General features: G+C 41.4%; 1 protein-coding gene across 2 annotated transcripts in view; it reads right to left on the bottom strand.

Annotated features, from left to right (window-relative positions):
• The window catches only part of GlyRS (glycine--tRNA ligase), a 47,550-nt gene that overhangs the window by 3,121 nt on the left and 17,469 nt on the right, over window positions 1-26,960 (bottom strand). Inside the window, exons 7-12 of one of the 2 annotated variants that reach the window (XM_083114245.1) lie at window positions 26,223-26,385; window positions 22,877-23,155; window positions 19,724-19,888; window positions 16,928-17,054; window positions 13,811-13,937; window positions 4,232-4,427 (exon numbers count right to left, since the gene is read on the bottom strand). In XM_083114245.1, coding sequence (XP_082970371.1) covers window positions 4,232-4,427; window positions 13,811-13,937; window positions 16,928-17,054; window positions 19,724-19,888; window positions 22,877-23,155; window positions 26,223-26,385 — 1,057 coding nt within the window. The remainder of the gene's footprint in view (window positions 1-4,231; window positions 4,428-13,810; window positions 13,938-16,927; window positions 17,055-19,723; window positions 19,889-22,876; window positions 23,156-26,222; window positions 26,386-26,960) is intronic. The other variant, XM_083114246.1, reaches the window with a different exon arrangement.

Raw genomic sequence — 26,960 nt, 5'->3', positions numbered from 1 at the left:
CCATAACGTACTTCAAATGTTTTGTCAATAGCTTCATTTGTGTTGTTTATGTTGCCTTGGAGATTGCGCGACAACAATAAAATGGAATTAACTCGTGAACATTTTCGTGCAATGTTTTTTTATGATTTTCGACGTGGATTATCAAGACAAGAGTGCATCGATCAACTTACTTCCACATTTGGCGATGAAGCCCCATCCTTTGCCACTGTGAAACGCTGGTATAACGAATTTAATTGTGGCCGCCATTCGCTCACCGACGAGATTCGCGAAGGTCGTCCAAAATCAGTTGTTGTTCAAGAAAACATTGATGCTGTGCAAAACCTAATACTGCAAGATCGTCATGTGACATACTGTGAGACTGAGGCAACCATAGGCATTAGTTCCACCAGCATATATAAAATATTACATGATCATTTAGCTGTGAGAAAGGTATGTTCTCGTTGGATCCCACACAATTTGACAAAAACTCAAAAAGACGCTCTCGTCAATTGGTGCAAACAAATGCTCAATAAATACAATCGTGGAGCATCAAAAGATGTATATAAGATTGTAACAGGTGACGAATCTTGGATATATGCATTTGAGCCGGAACGTAAACAGCAGTCGACTGTATGGGTGTTTCAAGATGAACCCAATCCAACAAAAGTTGTTCGCGCTTGAAGCACATCGAAACAAATAGTCGCCTGTTTTTTTTGGGAAAACTGGTCATGTGGTAACTGTGCCTTTAGAGGAACGTAGAACGGTCAACTCTGAATGGTACACAACAATTTGTTTGCCAGAGGTCTTCGGTCAAATACGGAAAACAAACAAATGCCGTCAGATCATTCTTCATCAAGACAATGCCAGCTGTCACACATCTCGTCTAACAACAGACTTTATGAACAGTCAAAAAATCGAATTGATGGGTCATCCGCCGTACAGTCCTGATTTGGCACCCAATGACTTCTTGTTCCCGAATGTCAAGAGTAAATTGCGTGGACAACGATTTTCGTCGGCGGAAGATGCCGTTGATGCATTCAAAAACCATATTATGGAGGTGTCTCAAGAAGATTGGAAAAACTGCTTTGACAAATGGTTCGAACGAATGCAAAAGTGTATTGACCATAAAGGAGAATACTTCGAAAAACAATAAAGCAGTTTTCAATGCCAAATTCCTGTTTTTTCATTGTTAGGCTCAAAATGTAAATAGTGACCCTCGTAATCTCCACCAACATCAATACACTTATCCCTTTATCAATCCACCCACAACCTGCTGAATGAAAGTCTTTCGACTGCTGTTCCAGCCACGTTCAACATCTTCAACTGCAAAACGTTTACCACCACCATGTGCACACTTTTCAGAATTTGAAACGATCAAGCATTATGCTGTAGGCTAAATCATGAGAACACCCTATTGCAGTTGCTATGCTGTCGATCGTCCCTCGCCTCTCAGCTTGAATCATCCCCCCCACCCTTAACATCTCCATGTTCAATCCTCAAGTCATCATCATCATCCTTCGCTGTTTCCTGCCTCTGGCTGGGTCAGCATAGAAGTCAAGCCTCTCCATTTTTTCCTGGTATTCAACTACTCCTCTCTTTCCACAATGCTTCAATCTTGTCCTCTTCTCCTAACACTCTCCCCTATCTGATCCTTCCACCGACATCTTGGTCTCCCCTTGGCCTTATTCCCACTCCTTGTGCATGGTAAGGTCTTACTGGTAGTCTTCCTGCATCCATCCTCTTCATGTGTTCGAACCATCTCATCTGTGCCTGATCTATTCTGTCCTCAAGCTTCACCACACCCAATGTCTGTCGGATCTCCTCATTCCTTATTCTATCTCTTCTAGTCTTCCCCAATATACTCCTTAAAAAGTTTCATCTCCACTGCTTGCATCTTTCTTTTGTCTCTCTCTGTCATTGTCCAAGTCTCTGCTCCATATGTAATTATTGGCACATAGTATGTGTTGTATATTACCTTCTTGCATTTCATAGGTACATCCATGTTCCATATTAATCTTCGAACACTTTGAAAGATTCCACCATCCACTTGTCCTCTTATGTTTACCTACTCATCTATTCTTCCTAGTAGTCCTCAAGTATGGTCACCATTTTTAAACTGAGCTGCCCATATGTGCATCTGCTATCTAGTGATTGCTAACTGAATATCATTAAGCTGGATTGTGCTGCCACATAATGATAACTTTAGAAACTACTCAACTATTTTAAGCTATCCCACATAAGTCAGTGACCTATTTACTCACCTCCCCTCATATGTAGGGCAGTGTTGGTATTTGACAGAATAAAATTTTCAATACTGTTTTCCAATGACGTACACATATTTTTATTTATGTAAGTGTGTGTTGCAAAACTACGTTTAACAATTTATCATTGTCATATCCATTATTGCAGGTTGAGACTGCTGTTAAACTCAACGGTGAAACAGCTAGCCCAAAGCAGTTCTTTTTTGCTGGGTGTCCATATGGCTGGTACATCGACTTGCTTCTTTTCTGTACAAGTGTATGGCCCACTTCCCTGCCCCACCAGAAAAAAGAACACCTGCATAGATAATTGTTATTCATTTCTCTTGGAACCTTAAGCGAGCACAGCAGGTTCAATACCTGACAGGTTAAATGGTGTCTACTTCTCGTTTTATAACTTTGCGAGTTGCCCACCCTGATTTTCTGCTACATCAGTGAATACAGTATATTTAGGCAAAATTAACTGCATGGTGTAACAACAGAAACAGGGGTGGTGGAGAGTGGTCAGCAGGTCAAAACTGACCAAAATACAGGGTCCGTTCTGAAAGTATCCGAACTTATTTATTTGCAAACAATTTATTGATGGCAATTACAACTGCTGTCAATATTCTTCAATGTAGGCGCCTTCAGCCTCAATACAGAAAGTATAGTGACTTTTCCACTGTTCATAGCAGTTCTAGAAGTCCTTGACTGACACCCTCTTTAATGCTGCGGTCGTGGCAGCTTGAACCTCTTCAATTGATGCAAAACGCTTCCCCTTGAGCACCCTTTTGACCTTGGGAAACAAAAAGAAGTCGGCCGGTGCCAAGTCCAGGCTGTAAGGGGGATGAGGCAGCATTGCCACGCGTACGTTGGCCAAAAACTCACCTACCAACAGTGCTGTGTGAGCCGGCACGTTGTCGTGGTGAAGCACCTACCTGTCGGCGATGTCAGACCGGACGCGCTGGACCCTCTGTCGGAGACGCTGAAGCAGTATTTTGTAGTAAGCTGCATTCACGGTGATCCCAGCAGGTATAAACTCTTTGTGCATGACACCCTTTTCATCGAAAAAGACAAGGAGCATTGTCTTCACCTTTGATATTGACATCCGGGCCTTCTTTTGACAAGGGGATGCGGGGGTGTGCCATTCTGAACTTTGTCTCTTGCTTTCTGGGTCATACTCGAATAGCCAGGTTTCATCCCCGGTTATCACTTGGTCGAGAAATGTTTTGTCACCATCCACACGTTTCACAATTTCGCAGGCAATTCGCACACGACACTGCATTTGATCGTCCGTCAAAATCTCTGGAACCGTTATCTAACAATTTCAAAAACTTTCGTTTTCGCCAGTCCCACCTCCTCTGCAATCATCTGGAGACTTAAACGACTGTCTTTGTCTAACAGAGCTTGCACACGGGCCACATTTTCCTCCGTTTTTGATGTGGACGTCCTCCCTGAGAGTTGTTCGTCCTCTACCACCTCCCGTCCTTCCTTGAACGCAGTGTGCCATGTGTAAACTTGCGTGCGGGACATCACTTCCTTGCCGTAAGCCTCCCGTAGCATGGTTCAAGTCTCCGTAAAGTTTTTTTTTCAATTTAACACAAAATTTCACAGCGTAGCGCTGTTCCAAAGTGCACTCTATTTTCACCAAATCCACCAACTGCAAATTCTCGACACGACGTTTTTTCCGTGTACACAACACGAGCGATTGCACCTCAACCACTGCTCGCAGGCAACTGAGCGAGGCCTTGTTTTGAAGGTTAAGGTCCCCACTGCCACCTGGCGCAGCTTAACCGAACCCTCGACCGATTCTCGCGCCACGCTGCGGACAGTTCGTATGCTTTCAGAACGGACCCTGTATAGATTCTTTCATAGCAACACAAAGCACACATTACTATTGTAAGGAAATATTGATAATCAACACATTTATCTGCACAGTCAATAAGGTTAGCCTAAATCATAGGAATATACAGCAGACAACATAACGATGTAAATAGGCTATATTCTAAACGTACCGTTCTCTGGTCATCTCCTTCCCTAGATCTGAAATTATGCTCAAAGAGGGCATACATTACTCTTCCTATACCAAAAGATGGCTCCACCACGCTTGGTATAATCTCTTCCACATGAAGAGTTTTCTGGTAACTTTTTACGCCCACCATATCCTTTGAGAGTTTGAACTCTCTTCCACCAGTGGAAAGGGTATATTCCCTGAAAAAAGAAAGTAATTGTTTGGTCTAGCTAATTCACTATGAACAGATAGATTCCAGTGCCAATGATCTTGCTGTTACTTGTAAATTTTAACAATTCAAAGGAATTCAGAGTATTTATAAAATTTAATGCATATACTCGTATAAGTTTTCCACTGGCACTCCACCGTATCTATCTAACAAAATTTTCCTTTAAAACATTCATAATTTCACACGAGATAATCATGTAATCCACTTCTCCACACACACACACACAGTTGTTGCGAAAATTAGACTCTACAAAAGTGACATTACATTTTTGGGAACTCTATGAGACACCTGACCTCCATAAATTCGAATATACACACATCATTTGATAGTTCAAAACTGATGCTGCAAACAGAAAACCAGTTATAATACTGCACATGTCACGATGTGAAAAAAATTAGAAAGCTTATCCAAGTTATCTATTGATGTTACTTAACAACTGCTTTTGGCTAATCGTGACAATGAGAAAGAGTGATCATTAGATGGAATTGATGAATGGACACTCACAAAGAATACCCATTTCCAGGCTTGGACCAGAATCAGAGAACTTACGTGGCAAGATCGAAAGTCAACTTCTCAACCTCCTCAACCACCAAGTCAGCATGTCTTCCAAATTATGTTCATATGTACGTGCTACATGTAGTGTCTCTGATGTAGGAATAGATCATTTGATATTCGACTCATATCAACCGATATGGTATCACTGTATTGATAAAATTGCTATAATTTCTTGTTCTGTAAAGAATAATATAGCATGTATAATGTGGAATTATACAGTGCAAAAACAAATTCTATGTAAATGCTTCAAAAATATGGAACCCAGAGACAACTTTCTAAGTCTTATGTAATATAAGATCACACATACTAAATTGTTCAGATGAGTTATCATTCTACTAGTTTTGTTTAAAAATTACATAAAAATTCAGTTATGAAGAAATCTAAATATTACAGCAGAATGTATTCAGTATTACTAAACAATTTATACATTTTCTATAATTTCCACACTTGCATATTGGGAAAAGTGCTGGCTACTATTGCCAATTAGAACTGATAAGTTCCAGTACGAATAACACCCATTTTAGCCTACAGCGATCCTCTTTTATGCACTAGTTAGTTTTACCATCCTTTACTATCAAATTTCCCCAATTGAACACAATACTCCACGTTTGATCTCGAGAAAAAGTGAAAAACAATGTGTGTGTGTATATATATATATATATATATATATATATAGTGGATAAAAGCAAGGAGGGCCAAAAGGGCTAAGTAAAAATCAAATAAGGTAAAAGGAAACACTCACCGGACAGTAGGAAAATTCAAAATTTTCGCTAATTTATAGCATCATCGGTGTGAGAAGAAACAGAAGACGGAACCGGAAGTTGGGGTCCTGCAGAGTTGCCAGGTCCCCATCGAAGAAGAAGCGGTGCGTAGAACGAAAAAAACACTGTTTCGTCACCAGGCTCGTCGTAAACTGTGAGTGTGTAGGATGAGTTGGGAGGGAGGGCGGGAGGGTGGGTGAGGGTTGGGCATTACTGGGTGGCCTTGTTCAGGCCAGGTGGAGTGGTTGCACTCATGGCCGATATATAGGCCCTCTCCCATCTTTTGCGAACAGAGGTGTTGGCTGGTTGGGGTAGGAGGTGGATGATCGCTACCCGGAAGCAGTCGTTGAAACTGATGTTGTGGTGGTTGGTGTGGACGGCGAGAGTGAAGTCCAGGTTGTGGGTGGAGGAGCGGTGGTTATTGATGCGGAGGTTGAGGGCCGTTGATGTTTCCCCCAGGTAAAAATCACCACAGATGTTGCAGGTGAGGATGTATATAAGGTTTGAGGCATGGCAGGTCCCTTTGGGATGGAGGGTAAATTTGCCAGTGGCCGTGTGCACCTGGAGGGTGTGAGAAGTGATGAGGATGGGACAGGTCTTGCACCTAGGTCGGTTGCATTTATGGGCAGGGGGGTGTTGGATGTGTGGTGAAGGAGTGTTGTCGACCAGGATGTTTTGGAGGTTAGGGGGGCATTTGAAAACCACCCTGGGTTTGTCGGGAAATATGTTTTTGGTTTCGGGATCACTGTGGAGGATTGGGAGAAGAGAGTGCAGTGTGTGCCTGATTTTGTTGAGGTGTGGATGATATTGGGTGATGAGTGCAGGTGGGTTGGTGGCAGCAGGTTTCTTGGTGGTAGTGGTATGTGAGGCAGCTCGTGATATTTGCTTGGTGACCAGGATGGAGGGATATCCACGGTTAACCAGGGCCTGGTGTAGGCGGAGGTTATAATTCTGGCGGGAGGTGGGTGAAGTGTTCAGGCGCTGTCCCCTGAGGGCCAGAGAGAATGGAATTGCTTTTTTGGTGTGGAACGGGTGGGAGCTGGAGAAGTGTAGGTATTGCATGTGGTTGGTGGGTTTTATGTGGATGGAGGTAGTCAGGTGTCCTCCCTCGATGTGCACGTCCACATCCAGGAAGGTGATCTGGTTGGGGGAGTGTGTCCAGGTGAATTTTAGGGAACGGAAGTGGTTAAGTTGGTCCAGGAAGGCTGACAAGGATGGTTCTCCATGTGTCCAGAGCATGAAGATGTCGTCGATGAAGCGGAGCCAGAGGAGGGGTTGGTGGGGTTGGGTAGCCAAAAACTCTTGCTCAAGTTGGCCCATGAAGAGGTTTGCATAGGATGGGGCCATTCTGGTACCCATGGCTGTACCTCGGATCTGTAGGAAATTTTGGTTTTCGAAGGTGAAGTTGTTACAAGTGAGGACAAGGTGGGCTAGGTGGGTCAGGAAGTTGGTGCTGGGGTTGTGAGGTTTGGGTCTGCTATTGAGATAGAATTCTATGGAGCGGAGGCCATGGGAGTGAGGTATGTTGGTGTAGAGGGAAGTGACATCAATGGTGGCAAGGATGGTATTTGGGGGCAATGGCGGGAGGGTGCTGATTTTCTGGAGGAAGTGGTTGGTGTCACGGAGGTAGGAGGGCAGAGCTTTCACAAGAGGCTGGAGATGGGAGTCAACAAAGGCTGAGATTCGTTCTGTAGGTGAGTTATAGCTGGACACAATGGGTCTGCCAGGGTTGCCAGGTTTGTGGATTTTGGGCAATAGATAGAAGGTGGGGGTGCGGGGATTGTCGGGTATTAACATGGCGGTGGTACGAGCTGTTAGGAGTTCAGGTGGGCCGCGGATGTGGATGAAGTCCCGGATTTTGGTGAGGTGTTCGGCGGATAGGTCAACTGTGGTGGGTTTGTAGGTGGAGGGGTCAGCCAGCTGGCGGTTGGCTTCTGCCAGGTAGTCTTGAGAGTTCAAGACCACCGTGGTGGACCCCTTGTCAGCTGGGAGGATTTTGATGTTGTGGTTGTTGCGGAGGTCTCTGAGAGCTTTCTGTTGGGGGGGATTGAGGTTAGGTTGGTTGTGAAAGTTATTTAAGAATGAGCTGTCAGAGGTGGTGGAAATGATGGCAGTGATGTATCTTTCCAAGGGGTGGTTGGTGGGCAGGGGGGGTGGATCTTGGGAGGAGGGGGGGGCTAAATTGATGGAGGCTCGGGTGGGTTTCACTGGTAGTAGTTTGGAGTGAGGGATTTTTGGCCCAGAAATGTTGCCATCGGAGGCTGCGAGCAAATGTGTGTATGTCAAAAAGTAGGCGGAATTGGTTGGGGGGAGTTGTGGGGGAGAAGGTGAGGCCTTTGGATAAAACAGCTATTTCATCAGTGCTCAGTTTATGGCTGGATAAATTGAGTACAGTCTGGTTGTTTTTGAGTGGGTTAGGGTCATTGGTGGTCATGGATCTGGTAGGGGTGGGTTTGTCCGTGGACTGGTTGTTTCCCAAGGTGCGATGTATGGGAGTGCAGTTTTGGTTTTCAGGGGGGGTCTGTGGTGGTGTGGGAGGGGTGGGCAATGGTAGAGGGGGGTCGGGTAATAGCGGGCATGTTGGTGTGGGACTGAAATTGGGCGGCAGTGGAAGGGGAAGGGTGCAGCCAGTCTGAAAAGCTTGACGGCAGAGATTGGAGAGTTTTTGGAGGTGTTTAGTGTTAAGATCACTGGCAATGGAATGGGCGGTGTGCCAGAAGGAGTCTATTTTGTGATGGTGGTTACCTGGGGTCAGCAACAGGATTTTGGTAAGGGATTGAATAGAAATGGACAGTTCTCGGGCGCGATTTAGCTGGGATCGGTACATGGCGTGGGTCAGTTCAATAGCGAAATTTCTCGCTAGTGGGAAAATCGTGGGTTTTATGTTTGGGGGCATGGCGGAAAACGGCAGTTTGGGTGTGAGGCTTTTGGGTGTTAGGCCTAATATCAAACATGAGTGCAGGAAGCGTGCATGGGACGTAGCTTTGGTGTAGGAAACAATAAGAGATCGCAGGTGGTTCAGTTGATAGGAGTTATACGTGAAAGGATTCATACCAAAAGTGGATAATAATGGATAAAAGCAAGGAGGGCCAAAAGGGCTAAGTAAAAATCAAATAAGGTAAAAGGAAACACTCACCGGACAGTAGGAAAATTCAAAATTTTCGCTAATTTATAGCATCATCGGTGTGAGAAGAAACAGAAGACGGAACCGGAAGTTGGGGTCCTGCAGAGTTGCCAGGTCCCCATCGAAGAAGAAGCGGTGCGTAGAACGAAAAAAACACTGTTTCGTCACCAGGCTCGTCGTAAACTGTGAGTGTGTAGGATGAGTTGGGAGGGAGGGCGGGAGGGTGGGTGAGGGTTGGGCATTACTGGGTGGCCTTGTTCAGGCCAGGTGGAGTGGTTGCACTCATGGCCGATATATAGGACCTCTCCCATCTTTTGCGAACAGAGGTGTTGGCTGGTTGGGGTAGGAGGTGGATGATCGCTACCCGGAAGCAGTCGTTGAAACTGATGTTGTGGTGGTTGGTGTGGACGGCGACAGTGAAGTCCAGGTTGTGGGTGGAGGAGCGGTGGTTATTGATGCGGAGGTTGAGGGCCGTTGATGTTTCCCCCAGGTAAAAATCACCACAGATGTTGCAGGTGAGGATGTATATAAGGTTTGAGGCATGGCAGGTCCCTTTGGGATGGAGGGTAAATTTGCCAGTGGCCGTGTGCACCTGGAGGGTGTGAGAAGTGATGAGGATGGGACAGGTCTTGCACCTAGGTCGGTTGCATTTATGGGCAGGGGGGTGTTGGATGTGTGGTGAAGGAGTGTTGTCGACCAGGATGTTTTGGAGGTTAGGGGGGCGTTTGAAAACCACCCTGGGTTTGTCGGGAAATATGTTTTTGGTTTCGGGATCACTGTGGAGGATTGGGAGAAGAGAGTGCAGTGTGTGCCTGATTTTGTTGAGGTGGGGATGATATTGGGTGATGAGTGCAGGTAGGTTGGTGGCAGCAGGTTTCTTGGTGGTAGTGGTATGTGAGGCAGCTCGTGATATTTGCTTGGTGACCAGGATGGAGGGATATCCACGGTTAACCAGGGCCTGGTGTAGGCGGAGGTTATAATTCTGGCGGGAGGTGGGTGAAGTGTTCAGGCGCTGTCCCCTGAGGGCCAGAGAGAATGGAATTGCTTTTTTGGTGTGGAACGGGTGGGAGCTGGAGAAGTGTAGGTATTGCATGTGGTTGGTGGGTTTTATGTGGATGGAGGTAGTCAGGTGTCCTCCCTCGATGTGCACGTCCACATCCAGGAAGGTGATCTGGTTGGGGGAGTGTGTCCAGGTGAATTTTAGGGAACGGAAGTGGTTAAGTTGGTCCAGGAAGGCTGACAAGGATGGTTCTCCATGTGTCCAGAGCATGAAGATGTCGTCGATGAAGCGGAGCCAGAGGAGGGGTTGGTGGGGTTGGGTAGCCAAAAACTCTTGCTCAAGTTGGCCCATGAAGAGGTTTGCATAGGATGGGGCCATTCTGGTACCCATGGCTGTACCTCGGATCTGTAGGAAATTTTGGTTTTCGAAGGTGAAGTTGTTACAAGTGAGGACAAGGTGGGCTAGGTGGGTCAGGAAGTTGGTGCTGGGGTTGTGAGGTTTGGGTCTGCTATTGAGATAGAATTCTATGGAGCGGAGGCCATGGGAGTGAGGTATGTTGGTGTAGAGGGAAGTGACATCAATGGTGGCAAGGATGGTATTTGGGGGCAATGGCGGGAGGGTGCTGATTTTCTGGAGGAAGTGGTTGGTGTCACGGAGGTAGGAGGGCAGAGCTTTCACAAGAGGCTGGAGATGGGAGTCAACAAAGGCTGAATTTCGCTATTGAACTGACAAACGCCATGTACCGATCCCAGCTAAATCGCGCCCGAGAACTGTCCATTTCCATTCAATCCCTTACCAAAATCCTGTTGCTGACCCCAGGTAACCACCATCACAAAATAGACTCCTTCTGGCACACCGCCCATTCCATTGCCAGTGATCTTAACACTAAACACCTCCCAAACCTTCAAACCCAAACCTCACAACCCCAGCACCAACTTCCTGACCCACCTAGCCCACCTTGTCCTCACTTGTAACAACTTCACCTTCGAAAACCAAAATTTCTTACAGATCCGAGGTACAGCCATGGGTACCAGAATGGCCCCATCCTATGCAAACGTCTTCATGGGCCAACTTGAGCAAGAGTTTTTGGCTACCCAACTCCACCAACCCCTCCTCTGGCTCCGCTTCATCGACGACATCTTCATGCTCTGGACACATGGAGAACCATCCTTGTCAGCCTTCCTGGACCAACTTAACCACTTCCGTTCCCTAAAATTCACCTGGACACACTCCCCCAACCAGATCACCTTCCTGGATGTGGACGTGCACATCGAGGGAGGACACCTGACTACCTCCATCCACATAAAACCCACCAACCACATGCAATACCTACACTTCTCCAGCTCCCACCCGTTCCACACCAAAAAAGCAATTCCATTCTCTCTGGCCCTCAGGGGACAGCGCCTGAACACTTCACCCACCTCCCGCCAGAATTATAACCTCCGCCTACACCAGGCCCTGGTTAACAGTGGATATCCCTCCATCCTGGTCACCAAGCAAATATCACGAGCTGCCTTACATACCACTACCACCAAGAAACCTGCTGCCACCAACCTACCTGCACTCATCACCCAATATCATCCCCACCTCAACAAAATCAGGCACACACTGCACTCTCTTCTCCCAATCCTCCACAGTGATCCCGAAACCAAAAACATATTTCCCGACAAACCCAGGGTGGTTTTCAAACGCCCCCCTAACCTCCAAAACATCCTGGTCCACAACACTCCTTCACCACACATCCAACACCCCCCTGCCCATAAATGCAACCGACCTAGGTGCAAGACCTGTCCCATCCTCATCACTTCTCACACCCTCCAGGTGCACACGGCCACTGGCAAATTTACCCTCCATCCCAAAGGGACCTGCCATGCCTCAAACCTTATATACATCCTCACCTGCAACATCTGTGGTGATTTTTACCTGGGGGAAACATCAACGGCCCTCAACCTCCGCATCAATAACCACCGCTCCTCCACCCACAACCTGGACTTCACTGTCGCCGTCCACACCAACCACCACAACATCAGTTTCAACGACTGCTTCCGGGTAGCGATCATCCACCTCCTACCCCAACCAGCCAACACCTCTGTTCGCAAAAGATGGGAGAGGTCCTATATATCGGCCATGAGTGCAACCACTCCACCTGGCCTGAACAAGGCCACCCAGTAATGCCCAACCCTCACCCACCCTCCCGCCCTCCCTCCCAACTCATCCTACACACTCACAGTTTACGACGAGCCTGGTGACGAAACAGTGTTTTTTTCGTTCTACGCACCGCTTCTTCTTCGATGGGGACCTGGCAACTCTGCAGGACCCCAACTTTCGGTTCCGTCTTCTGTTTCTTCTCACACCGATGATGCTATAAATTAGCGAAAATTTTGAATTTTCCTACTGTCCGGTGAGTGTTTCCTTTTACCTTATTTGATTTTTACTTAGCCCTTTTGGCCCTCCTTGCTTTTATCCATATATATATATATATATATATATATATATAAATCAAATAAGGTAAAAGGAAACACTCACCGGACAGTAGGAAAATTCAAAATTTTCGCTAATTTATAGCATCATCGGTGTGAGAAGAAACAGAAGACGGAACCGGAACTTCCGGTTCCGTCTTCTGTTTCTTCTCACACCGATGATGCTATAAATTAGCGAAAATTTTGAATTTTCCTACTGTCCGGTGAGTGTTTCCTTTTACCTTATTTGATTTTTACTTAGCCCTTTTGGCCCTCCTTGCTTTTATCCATTATATATATATATATATATATATATATATATATATATATATATATATATATATATATATATATACCGTATTTTTGCATGTATAATGCACGTGCGTATATAATGCACAGTACAATCCAGTTTCAAGAAATGGCTTTCTTAGTTGTAGGTTGTAAAGATGTTGCTATGCCAATTAACAGTGAATGGCATCATACCTATTCAATGCAATGAGTCACCTGTTGCTATGTGGACCAATAGGAGAATATTCCCTTGTGTAAACCCACCCCACACCACCTCTCCCTCCACTGTGTTTAGCATCCCAAATCTTTTACTCTTTAACCACCTTATTTATTCTGTAATAGTCAAAATTAACTTATGGATTTGCAGTGCTCAAGAAGTCATTTTCTATTATATCTCGCCCAACACATACAGCTGATATGCAGCCCATGTGACGGGAGGTGCATTCTCGAATTCCGCCAGAACGGCACTGCTTTTCTTGGTGTTGCAGAACATTACATTACAAAGTGAAAAAATGTGGCCTTTAAAGTTTTATACATGGTTTTGCTCATCACTTTTTCTAAAAAAGAACTTTTTTCAGGACTAACGTAACATTTATAGGAAGCACATTCAGGATCTTCAAACTAGTAATTAGCAGCACAAACTTTCTTCCATTAAGGCATTTACACACTCCCTATATATAATATTATTTGGCCAGTAATGCATTCTAATTATTGTTTTCCTTTTCCTTATCTTTTCTTTCATCCAAAAGAACCATAAAAATCAGAATGTTCCTTCATCTTGTGATGAGCTTATTTCAACTGCATTTCACATTATTGTCACTATCTTGAATGGAATACTGTTGCCATATTCAGAAACTGCAGGATTTAAGTTTTCCAACGATATATAACATGATAGGGTTCCGTAAACATAAAAAATCAATGCAAGTGTCACAAAATTATGGAACGACCCTGTACGGTTTCATGTTGGCTGTCCGAATTCTGTGCATAATACGCACCACAGTTTTTGGAGGCAAAAATTTTAGAAAAAAAATGTGCATTCTACATGAGTAAATACGGTATATATATTTTGCATATATGTTGGTAACTTCAGTTTACATTTTTTAATTGAATGAAGTGATATTCATCCGTTTAAATCAGGCTACAGTAGGGATTTAAAGCAATACTTACCCGGTCTCATTTAATGTTTTCTCTAATTCTAAGGCCTGAACTTTATCCATTTCTGACAGTGCATCCATGACTATTTTGGCCTCTTTCTTGAAAGCTTTTCCAATAGCTGATTTGTTGGGTTGTGGTTCTGTAATAATAACAATAATAATAAGGGCAACGTTACATCCTGTGCAATACAACAAGATTCCCATTAAACAATATATATACACAGTGGGCCACGAAAATGTAGCCCCAGGCTGAAACAATGAACAAGTGGATAATGTATAACTACTACTTTATTATTACCATTATTACAATCATCATTCTTTTTTAAACATAGTTACTTGTCATAAGAGGTGCTGGGAATGATCCGTTTAAATAAACAACAAACCCTGGCATGGGGCACTGTGGAGCTGGGCTACTTATTCGTGACCCTCCCTGTAACAGATTATTATCCCATTAATCTGATTAATGTCTAATGTATTATGACAAATGTCTAATGTATTATGACAAACAGTAAAAAAAAAACCTTATGGCATGTGCAGGCAACGTATTTGTTAAAAACAATAACAAAACACACCAACATCATAACAAAAAACACCTTAGGATTGTTCCAAGCTTTCGATTCCATCTCAGAATCATCATCAGAGCTAGTAGAGAGACGACGACGAAAGGGGATGCAGTTGAAGTTCCCCTAGTGCCAGATGGAATCAAAAGCTTGGAACAACTCCTAAGGTGTTTTTTTATTGTGCTGTTTGTGTTTTTTTATTGTTTTTAATAAAAAGTCTAATGTATTGTTTGATGAAATATCACTTTATTTATCATACTAATTCATTTATCTGTTCTTATTTTCTAATCAAACTCTACTGTTCTTATTTTCTAATCAAACTCAACATTTTTGAAATCAGTATATACTATACACCGTGAAAGCAATTGAAAATCAACGATTTTATTATAAGAAAATAACATGGATCAGTTTTCTACCATCAACACAGCTCTAATCAATGGAAGGATACCAACTACAAAATGGGAAATATTAAACATAAAAAACTAAAGCTGCTGATCAAGGCAGTATTTCTACAGAGGCTGTAAAAAAAACTGACATATAGTGGAAATGTTGCATGCAAAGTTATTTGTTTTTTGTTTTGTTTTGTTGTTTTGGTTAGCAGCTTTAGTGTTTTTATAACATAACAATAAGGCTTAATTTTGTTACCATTCAAAAACAAGTATGTCATTACAACTTGCTTTATCATTATGTGAATTCTAGTTTTATTGTTTATTGTTTGAGAATGGTGTACACAGGTGTACAATAAGTGGAAATTGTTACATGTTCTTATGAAACTTTAATAACACGTAAAACATAATCTAGGGAGAGAGTGCTGGAGTTTCCAGTCCCACGTGTGTGCTTACAGTCGGCGCTCGCAACTGGGCAAATAGGGAGTCTGTGTTCGCTTCTGACAACAGTTCCTGTATTTTTCACTTACGAATGAGAAACTGGAGTTTCTCAAAATCTTTGAGATCCTGAACCAATTCCGGGACTGACGCATATTCTTGTTTATACGTTTCCCTGATATATTCGGGCTGTAGGCCCAAGGTGAGGAGCTTGATTTGCTTAGCAGGAGGCATGTGGGAATCCCGGATGTAATCTGTGACAGCTTCCCCATCCTTGTGGAGGCGACTTTTGATTTCATCCTCCAGCTGTAATTTGTCAACTGACCCCGTGAACTCAGCAGTCAGCTGTGACTTGAGCTGATCGTAGGAGATCACCCTGTTGTCCTGTGTAGCTTTCCAGGCTTCAAACCAACAAAGTGCTGGACCTGACAAGAGCACCGGGACCATTTGCAGCATCCTTATAACATCCCATTCGTTAAGAGTTGCGATGCTCTCCACGCGGTCAAAAAAGTGCATTACATCCTCTCTGGTCATGCAGGTAAATTGTAGGCCCTCAAGCATAAAGGAGTTCATAAATCATGAAAAAGCCATCTTCGGACGGGGATGTGGGAAGCAAACCAGGGCACTAGCGGGGTGCATTCAGGTGTGATGAGTCGATCAAAATTGGGCTCCTAATTGGTGTTGATACCGCCGTAGGGCCTGTGTCGTTAAAACTAATGCCGAGAGTTTTCTGCTAGGACAGCAAGATGATCTAGTATTTCATCTAATTCGTCCGGGATTTGGAGAGTCCGAAACGTTTCATTAAGAGCATCGGTTACACTGTCCAGCGACAAATGGCTTAAAGATCAGGGAGCAAAAATAACAACGAAAAATCATTCATGTATTTCGCGAGGGGAATAGTATGAGAAAAAGCCAAGCAAATTCTACCACATCTAAATCTAAAGATTTTGGGGACCGCAGAGAGGCTAATCCTGCCTCGAGTACTCGCTAAGCAAGAGAGACGGTTGTACCAGTAAAGGGGGGCAAGCCCCTGTGAAATAAGAACACATGCACATTCAATAAAGACATAGGAGATGTTTGTTACTTGAAGTCCTGTTGGAAGATCTTGTCCTTGGTGGTCCTCGCTTCGATGGGGTCCTAACCTGTAATAAAACGCAACTAGGGAGCGTACTCCGTTATCTCCAAACACTACTCTATCGTAGTCCCGATATTCTAAACGATCACTTTTCACTCATAATTCTCCCCTTTTCCTTTTATTTCAATTATTTGGGAGCTCATTCGCTATAATGTAATTCGATGAAAAACAGAAAGCAACTGAGAGCAATATTTTCTCACGCAAGCTATTTAACTGAACGGCGATTTCTGAGCATAAACAGTGATTTACTGATTTTCATATTCTTCCGGCCTAGTGCAATGTCAGCGGAGTTTTACAACTCCACTGATTTGCTTATCTAACTTATTTATGACTCCCTGTAGAGTACTGCATTGAACCACTTTCGCTCGCTAAAACTCGATCAAATCTCCCACGCTTGAGCGTGACTCACTCGAATATATAAAATATCAAATATCACTTTAATGTGACAATAATCGTACAAGAATGTGTAAAATTAGTGCGGGTAGTTTCAGCCCATAATCATTAACATGAAGTTCATAACTTATGTTCACCTGAGTTTCACCATGCAAAAATGGTTCCACCATTAGGAGTAAACATTATGTTATTTCAAACCAAAGTACAACCACACCCACCTGTGACATCTACAATTTTTGGTTCCGTGAGCTTCTTCTCGGCTGCTAACCTTACCCCAGTGGCTTTCGTGTGTTGTGAAAGATCAAAGGCTGACCTGTCAGCACAACCAACACATTCAATCCAACCCTTTAGAAAAAAATGAATATAAAATTACAACACACAGATTGTATTTTTAATATGTTATCTGACTGAAAAAATAAATGTGTCCTGTACAGTCTCAAATAATGTTGATGTATGGTGATACCCTGTGTATTTGTATAGTTCCACAAAATCAAAAGAAGAGTGTAATTTTTTCTGATAAGCTTACTTTTCATTTTCTCCATGCAAATTTTCTTCGCGATTGATTTCGCCTCCGTCTGGTGGCTTCGTCAGGCATGTGTGGGTGGCGAAATTGATTACGAAGAAAATTTGCATGGAAAAAATGAAAAGTAAGCTTATCAGAGTAAAGTACCTATCTCCGCGTAACCGTCAATTTACATACAATGTGAAGAGTGTAATGTTTTTTGACAATAGGTAAGGTAGGATGACATGGAAGCACATTATGGCAATGTACAGGTAGGGCCCCACACATTCTTGATCTCGGCCATTTTGTAGGTGATGTGATCAGCACCATGTTCCAGCCACCGTTATCCCCCCAGGGTTGCCCCCAGGTGAGGTTTGAGTCCCAGAGCCATGACAAGGCGAAAAAAATTCTCACCTTAGATCACCCGCCCTGGAAATCGAACCTGGGTCTCCCACGTAGCAGTTAGAATCCCTACAAACTGTACCACCACGGCAAAAAGAAATCAAAGAACATTACAGCATTTTCGCATAACGTTACTGGATAAATCTCCAAATTCAAAAATGAATCAATGTATTCCTAAATATTTAAAACCAAATAGACTTCAGGATATTTGCATGTGCGGGATTCAACGACAACATGACTTTGGATGCATGTATTTAGATTTTTGAATTTGAATTTAAAATTTTGTGTGCGTCAGCACTTAGGCTATTTTGCACCCGTTACATTATACAGGCTCCAGCCACTAACCATAACGTACCTGTAAAATATCATAACTAAAATTTTAAATACACAGTCCGTCCAGTAGGAAAGGTGACGGTATAATTTAACAATACAGGGAATTTCTCCAATTTGTTTGAAATTTCGGATACTTACTAATTTGGGTCTCCTAATCACGAATCTGCACTTAAAATTTGGCGCTCACGTATAGAAATTCCTGAATTATGGCTAGCCCCACGGACCATTGGTGCTAGCCCCATGAACCATTGGCACGTGGTTAGGTTAGGCTAGGTTAGGTTAGGAAACATAGTTAAATTTTAGGATCGTAGTAATATCAGGAATATATATATTTCGTTCTTTAAGTATTCGAAACGGAAAATCTTGCGATAAATAATGAGCAATTGTGCATTGTCGGTTGCGATGACTGACCCTCTTATTTTGCAAGTTTGACACATGAGCGCCAAATTTTAACTTCAGATTCGTGATTAGGAGCCCTAATTTAGTGAGTATGCCGAATTTCAAACAAAATGGAGAAATTCCCGGTATTGTAAAATCACTCCAAGGTCACTGACTTTTTTTGCCACGGAACCACCAGTGCCATCTATGGAGAAATATATGTACTACGTAGCTACACATTTACTTTCTTCCGGCAAAGTTGCAAAGCACTAGCATCGACGCATACGTTTCTTGTGACTGACAGTATTTGCTGAATGTTGGTCGGAAATGGAGCAATGTGCCAACATTAAATTCTGTTTTAAATTGGGTAAAAGTGCAACATAGACATTTCAAATGATTCAAACTGTTTACGGTATTGAGCCGTAAGAACGTGTTTAAGTGGTATGCAAGATTTCGTGGTGGTCCAGGGTCCAGGCTCTTCAAACCCGAAGAAAGTGTGCATGCAGAAGAGCCGAAACAAAACCCTGCTCACGGTTTTCTTCGATTCCAAAGGCATCATCCACAAGTAATTCACTCCAGACGGTCACAGGTTGGTACGCCAGTTTTTGGCCAAAATAGGGATAATGGAGCTCAATCACCCCCCATAATCTCCTATTTAGCTCCATGCGACTTCTGGCTATTTCCAAAAATGAAATTGGCGTTGAAAGGAAGGCATTTCGACACCATTCCAGACATCCAAAAAACTTCGACCACGATTTTGGAGGCAAATCCGAAACAGGACTTCTTCACAAAGTTCTACTACCGCTTCAGTGCATGTATTGACTCACAAAGTGTCTATTTTGAATAAACGTTGTTGTAAACTAAAAGTCCACAACGTCTTGTCTTTCATTTCTCATTAGTCACCTTTCCCACTGGACGGACTGTGTATTCAGACTTGTGTTAAAACCTGAGGCTGTAAAGGGGCACTCAGCACACACAAGGACAAAAAAACAGGACAACACACAGAATTATACTTGCCATAGGGCCAGTCGCCAGAGCCTCGTTAGTCTGCAAAAAGCAGTAAATGGTGTGCTATCTGGAAGTGAGGTTCACAATTGGGTGTACTATGCGGAAGGTCACCCCTTACAACCCTATGGATGCATTTATTTGAAACATGAAATAAATGCATGTAAACAAATATTGATGAATAAAGTTGCTTTCAAATATAAGTTACTGATCAGTACATACAACTACTGCATTGCAGGACATTATAAATATTAATTTATAAAACTTCTCTTTAAATCTTACATATCAATTCACCAGCTGTGGACTTCACTACAAGCATAATTTAAGTCCTCCATTGCAACATTGAATGTTCCTGGGGTAACTAAAGCATGCAACAAACACAAATCATACTTACATAGGAGGTCAGGCATTCTGCATCCCAGCAGTCGCAAGCGTAATGGGCCATTTCGTTGCTCATGTGCTGCCTGAACCGCAGCTTCTTCGGATCTATCCCTACCCTCACTAAGAACTGCTGTATCCTAGCCATAAAGTACCCTAGAGTTTGGTTTGCTACTAGGGCCTGCATAAGAAACAAAAATTAAAAATTAGAACAGATGAAACATTTCACAGTTAACATACTCTCACATAGTTAGAACTATACAACTGCTATGTAATGTTCTGGTATTATTTTTACACTTTTCATATGGCTTCTTTAGGTTTGCTTATAGTCACTAAGTACGAACTGATAGTTTTTTTTTTGCAAATAACAATAATGTACTGATATAAAATTTTGTCTTTCAAAAGTAAACTGTTTAATTGGAAATTCACTTCTCAAAACCAGGGATTATGAATTACATGATTGTATCCACATAAATACATGATAGCAAAATGGCATAATTTTGCAGCAAAAATATTTGTAATTTTACTATATCATCTGATGTTGATATGGTATTGATTAGCCTGCCCCACCCCTAATAGTGCCACTTTCAAGAAATTGATAGGGAAAAGATTTTTTCCTCCCACCTCCTCAATGGCACAGAACTTCGTGCTAGACTCGCAATCTTACCACCAAAGGTTGAGGCATGATTGTATCTTCTAATCACCACCCATATTCATAATTGCAATTGATGTAGAGAGGTAACGTAAGAGAAATTCAACATACTTGCCTTTGGCTACACAAATATTTTCAGGAGGAGAGCATAATCTGAATCATGCCAAGAAGCCAAAAGAAATAATATTTACTCGGCTTATATGATTACAACTAGGCTAGCCGGCCCCGTGGTGGTGTGGTTAGCACATCGTGACGATGCCAGGGGTTCTGGGTTTGAATCCTGGCCTGGGCATGGATGTTTGTGAGTGTCCATTAATCAATTTCCTCATATCACTCATCCCCATCTTTGCAAATTAGCCAAACGTGGCACAAAAAGTGAAGTAAAATGAAGCAACTCAATAAACAATAAATACAATTAAGCTAATACCACTTTGGACTAATACTGGTAACAATAATTATGCCGGTGCAGATTCCCACCAGGGCCTCCCTGATGGCATAGCAGTAACGTAATTACCTTGTAACCAACTGGTTCCAGGATCAATACCCGGTGAAGGCAGATAGTGGGTCGCATGCCACTTTAAACTGTAGGTCCAGTCCTGGTTAACCTTTCTGAGGGGTTCTAAGTTTGAACCTCGGTCAAGACCCTGGACCTTTGGCATTCAAATGGGCGATTTTTTTTTCAAATTTTCCTCTCCATTCGAAAAACCTCTTGGATATTTCAAAATATGAAAAATTACATACTCTTAGAATTCCTTCTAGAGCATTGACGTGAATTTTCATGTAGTTTTCTTTCACTGTTGTCTAGTCAATAGTTTCGTGATTACGTAAGTCTATTACAATATTGGTAATATCTAGACAAGAGCGAAAGAAAACTACACGAAAATTTACGTCAATGCTCTAGAAGGAATTCTAAGAATATGTAATTTTTCATATTTTGAAATATCCAAGAGGTTTTTCGAATGGAGAGGAAATTTTGAAAAAAATTGCCCATTCGAATGCCAAAGGTCTAGCCGAGCCTTAAGATGTACATTCTTTCTTATACTCCATTTCATTTATTCAATTACTGCCTCAACAGAGGTAAATCCTCCAATTACAGAAGACAGATAAGCAAATCTTACAAAAGATAAGTTAATAAAAACTTAAGCTTATAAAAAATGGAATTAGCATACATACAAGCATAGACCAATAGTACATAATCGCAAATAATCAACTTAAACAATCCGTATATTTCAGTTGAATTTCACCATACAAAGAAAAATTAAGAAATCAATTTGAATTTAAAAGCATGAACGCTTCAAATATGGTGATACAGTGGAACCTTGATTTTACATTTTTCAGGAGACCAACGTGGAATAACTTAAAACGTGGGAAAATTTTAGAGCATTTTGCTCCATTGGGACCATGAAGACTAAATGTATAATGTGGGAAAATGTGAAACAATGAAACGTAAAATCAGGGTATCACTGTATATACAAAAAATATAACATAAAATTAGAACAGTTTGTTGACGGCAATGATGAAAACATTCCCACACGTGCGTGACGTGGTCTCTTCCACCCAAAACAAAACGTCAACTCTACACAGTCAGTGTTTTTTCCTTCTATGATCTTCTTTGTACAGTCATGGACACTCCTGGGTTGTAATGATTCCATTCAAAATCAATGGGTTTGTCACAACCCGAAAGTGTCCGTGACTGTACAAGGCTGTGCATTTGAAAAATGCACTTCTAAAAAGCTGCTATCCAGAGATGGCTTACATCATATAGAGGTTAATCTGCTACCAGAGATGGCTTACATCATATAGAGGTTAATCTGCTACAGTTGAATATTCATTCACATCCCCTTCAACGTTTCAAGATAAAGTAACTGCAGTATCATATGTCTATACTCTTAGCAATCAAATCAAAATATTATTTAGGTGTGTGTTTATGGAATACACCCTTCTGAATGAAGAAAATTCCACTTTTATCAATGCATGACATGTAGAAAATGTATGAAAAGATATATGCATGCAAAGACTCGTGCCTGTATAGGACATAGGAGAATGCAGGAATCACTTGCAACAGGAAAGTGGACAACAATATGAAAAAAAATAACAAAATCACAGTGTTACTGAAAGTGGATTCAAATAATGCCAGGAACTTGCAAGTATTGTTAACAATGACATTAGTTTTGAAACAATATGAAAGAGAATATGTTTCAGCTTGCATTTTGTAAGTATATCTTGAAAATTTTGTTGTATTGATTTATTTTTGATGTTGAGACAAAACATGATGCCAATTAATATTTCGCTAACAGTTTGTGTAATTATTATGTTTCAGACTTTGAAGGGGGGCTGTTGGCGTTTAAAAAAAATTCTAAAAAAAAAAAATAGATGCAAATTACGTTTATGGTGGTCATGGAGTTAGGTTTCTACAGAAGGATTTTTTATGTGAAAATAATAAAAAGAAGTAACAGTCAGTGTTAATTATATAAAGAATGAGCAAACTTGACAAGCAAGAAAGAATTATTATCTCACCTTAGCTGTTTCAACTGACCCAAATAGCTTTTCATTCAATTCCCTAAGACTAACTTTGTCCCCTTCAAATGTATCTCTCTTTTCGCCAAAACTTTCAATATGCTTGTGCCATCGGAAAACATGGGGAAAAGTGGAACAAGATGCTTTTGAAATTGCTCGGAAGACTGTGGTATCAGCTTGTGTTGGTCCGTAACCAATTATGTAGCTTCTATCGACCAGAAAAGAATTTAATGCTCTCAAGTCTGATTTTGTTTCTAGAAGGCCAAAAGTTTGATTACCCTGTCAGAAAAGACACATCGATTAACTTGACGAAAGTACATTTCCAATTTTATCTAAGAACAACAATAGTTGACAATGTGTTTAATACTTACAAACCTCTGTTTCAAAATATTTATAAAGTTATGCAGTACAGTGTATGGTAAAGGTAAGGATAAGTTCCCTGTGCTGATTGTACTGTCTAATGAAGGTAAACAGAGGGATGTTGGGGGTAGGGTCCTGTACATTCACAATCTGGTCTTCAATTTTTTAGGTGATGTGATCAGTACCCTGCCACTGCCACCTATACAGTTCCCCAGTTGTTCCCAGGTATCCATTTATTGAAGAGGAGACTGGATGAATCCCAGAGAATTTTAATTTTATTTTAAATTTTGGGTGCGTCAGCATTTAGGCTATTTTGAAGCATCAGCATTTAGGCTATTTTGAACCTGTCACATTATACGGGATCCAGCCATTTACCGTTACAAATAACAACTCTAACATTGCATAACTAAAATCTTAAAATCTTCTGACTGGCCATGGAGCCAGACGCCAGAGCCTCGTTCATCTGCAAACTGCAGTCCAGGGTGTACTATGTGGAAGTGAGGTTGACAGTTGGGTGTACTACTAATTTATTCCTATCCCCGATGGTGCAGTGGTTGTGTTGTCGCCTTGTAATCAAGGGGTTCTGTGTTCGATATCCGGTAGAGTGGTTTGGATCCCATTTTAAACTGTAGGTCCAGTGTTATACAAGCAGGTTTTTTTTGTTACTAGGGGTGAGCAGGTACCAACACCAATGTGCTGGCACCCGTGGCAGAGTGGTTAGGACATTGTGCTACGATGCCAGGGGTCCCGGGTTCGAATCTTGGCCTGGGCATGGATGTTTGTGGGTGTCCATTCATCAATTTCATCATATCATCATCACTCATCCCCATCTTCACAAATTAGCCAAAAGTGATACAAAAGCGAAGTGAAATAAAGCAAATCAAAACCAACACCAATGTATCTGTACTGGAAAATATAACTGGACTTTTATCACTGATACCGATCAATATTCCCCAAACTACAGGTGTCCTACAGTTTGCAAAACTTTCATTTGATTCTTTCACAAAGCCTAAACAGGGTGTTTACCAAAACATCAAATTCAAAATTCTTGACATTTTCTTTCCTTTTTCCCTCTCTTTCTTAACATTTAATTAATTAATTAGGTATGGCTGGAAATTAAGAAAATAAATACTTTTTATTGAATGAAAACCCCTACCACAAGGCCGGTTAAGATGAAAACTGAAGCTGTATTTAACAAGAGATTTATACTTGCTTTAATTAAGAATGCATAAAAATTAATGCTTCAGGCTTCATCCTGGATGGGGAATGGCCACATTACTGTATGTAATATTTTTATGAAACTTCACACATACAAAAATGTAGTTCTTAAGAAACAAAGAATCTTAGCCACAACTCAATACAATTTTAGATTTCAAAATATCCAATTTTATAAAATCGCAGTACAGGCATATAACAATGTAAATTCACTATACTGTAAATATTCTTGACCACAAGCATAATTTCTTTACTTTCTCAACCTACCTGTTGATTTCTTGACTTTTTGACTATCTTAACTGGTAGACACCCTGCTAAAGCTGATCTCCATGGTGGAGTGGTTAGCAAAGCATGTTATGACAACAGGGGTCTCAGGTTTGCGAGTGTCCATTCATCAATTTCATCCTATCATCAATCATTCTCAAAAGTGACAGAAAAGCAATGCTCAATAACAAGAATCAAATCCAAACTCTGAATATCCTGGAAATGATCCAAAATTCAGAATTTTCATCTTTCTTGCAACAATACTGTACAGAGAAATGGATTTTATGACTAAATGATTAATACATAGAGGCATGCATATTTCGTTTTTGACGAAAACAAGAAATGTGAAATAACACATTGTAATGTTAATTTTTCATGTTTTTGAAAGGTGTGAGGTGCATTTTCGTACCCTGTTTTGCCAAGAAATAATGCAAAATAGGCTCTTAAACATGAAATTTAGAGTTTATTTACACGACACTTTCTGAAGTCAGAATTATCCTGTGAGTTATGCAATTCACAGACAATTAATTCTGCTTTAAATATTTGAGAAGCAAAAATGGCCCCCTTTGTACAGGAATAAACTTAATATTCTGGTAATGACATAAATGTGCAATTAGAAAGGATATATTTATTTTGTGTAGTAAGAGCAGATTTTAAATCAAATTTGAGTTATATTCACATTTTTAAAACCAAAATGTCATTTTATATTCTGCTTTTTCACCGCTACCGCTTTTGAACCCGAAATTGACTGTTTTTGTACCAAAATTTTGCTTTTTTATTTGCCAAAAATATGTGTCTCTATTAATACATTATGATCAGTGATTAAATAATCAATACATTACATGATCATACATGTGGATCTTTCCCACTAAATTAAAAACACCTTAATTTAAAACTTGCAGATTGCTGTCGTATAGCTCGAATGAAAGAATTACATATGAAAATTAATATTGTGAACTACCTTCAGTTGTTACAATTTTCAAGTATCAGTGAGAATTGGTAAAATTATCGGCCCAGCTCTATTTGTAACAATAGAATACCCATGCCAATGTACGTGGATATAATTTTAAGCAAAACTAATATATTGCAGGGAGAGCCAAATCTAAATTAAATAACTGATATGTATCCAAATATCTGAATTATTCTCATTTCAATTAACCATTACTTTCAAATGGACCACGTAACTTGACTGATTGATTTGGTGTTTTAAGTCCACTATATGCACAGAAAGGCTTATTGGTACTGGACCTACAGTATAAAGTGGGATCCGAACCAGTATGTGCCTCCACCGGGTATTAAAACCGGAACAGAACCCCTTGACTACAAGGCAACGACACAACCACTCTGCCATCAGGGGAGGCTCTACCACATAACTTGAGATCTAGACTTGGCCAATCTTAGTACTTGGCATGGTAGGATCGCAATCAACATTGTATAAGCTCTAGAGGAAGAACAACAAACTAGTAACTTTTAAGTTGCACTGGAAAAAATGAGAAAAAAAACTTACCGAATCCACTGCCTCTCCTATGGACATGATAACTGCAGATTTGCCGTCCATCTGGTTACAAGCAGAGTACAGTGCCATCTGTGTGTCTCGTACCGAATCAAATTTCGGATGATCTTTGTCAGCCGGATCGCAAAAATGTTCTATTTCTGCCATTGTAAACTCCCTTGGGGAAAAAGTAAACAGTTTAAAGTATCAATAGTGTAAAAAAATTATTTTTTAAAAATATTTTCAAATACACAATAAATCAGAAAAAAATATAATTTTGGTGTGCAAATGCAGCTGAACTTTAATTTAGCATTTTGAAGGGGTTTAAGACTAAAATGTTGTTTGTTGAGGCCAGGAATGTACATGGTGAGTCATAAGTCTCCATACAAATGGTGAAAACGGTGACTAATGTTTATTTTTCCTTTTCAGGCAGGTGAACCAATGAAAAAGAGATGCCACTAATGAAGGAAGAACGGATTGACATCATTCTGTTGGCTGGGAGTGGTATCACCTGTTATGTAGCACATACATTCAATGCAACCCACAGAACGCAGATAACCCATGACACCGTGGCACCTGCGTTACCTTCCTCTCATCTGTTGCTGTCTTTGGTCTTCCAGGCCTGCTTTCGTCGGCGACGGAACCTGTCCTTCTGAATTTCTTGATAAGTTTGGCCACGGTGTCATGGGTTTTCACACATATGTATCCAAATATCTGGATTATTCTCATTTCAATTAACCATTACTTTCAAAT

Source organism: Lepisma saccharinum, chromosome 29 (assembly GCF_977018435.1).
Source record: "Lepisma saccharinum chromosome 29, izLepSacc3.1, whole genome shotgun sequence".
NCBI lineage: Eukaryota > Metazoa > Arthropoda > Insecta > Zygentoma > Lepismatidae > Lepisma > Lepisma saccharinum.
Note: the sequence above shows the minus strand (reverse complement) of the source record. Positions and strands in the feature narration are given on the sequence as shown.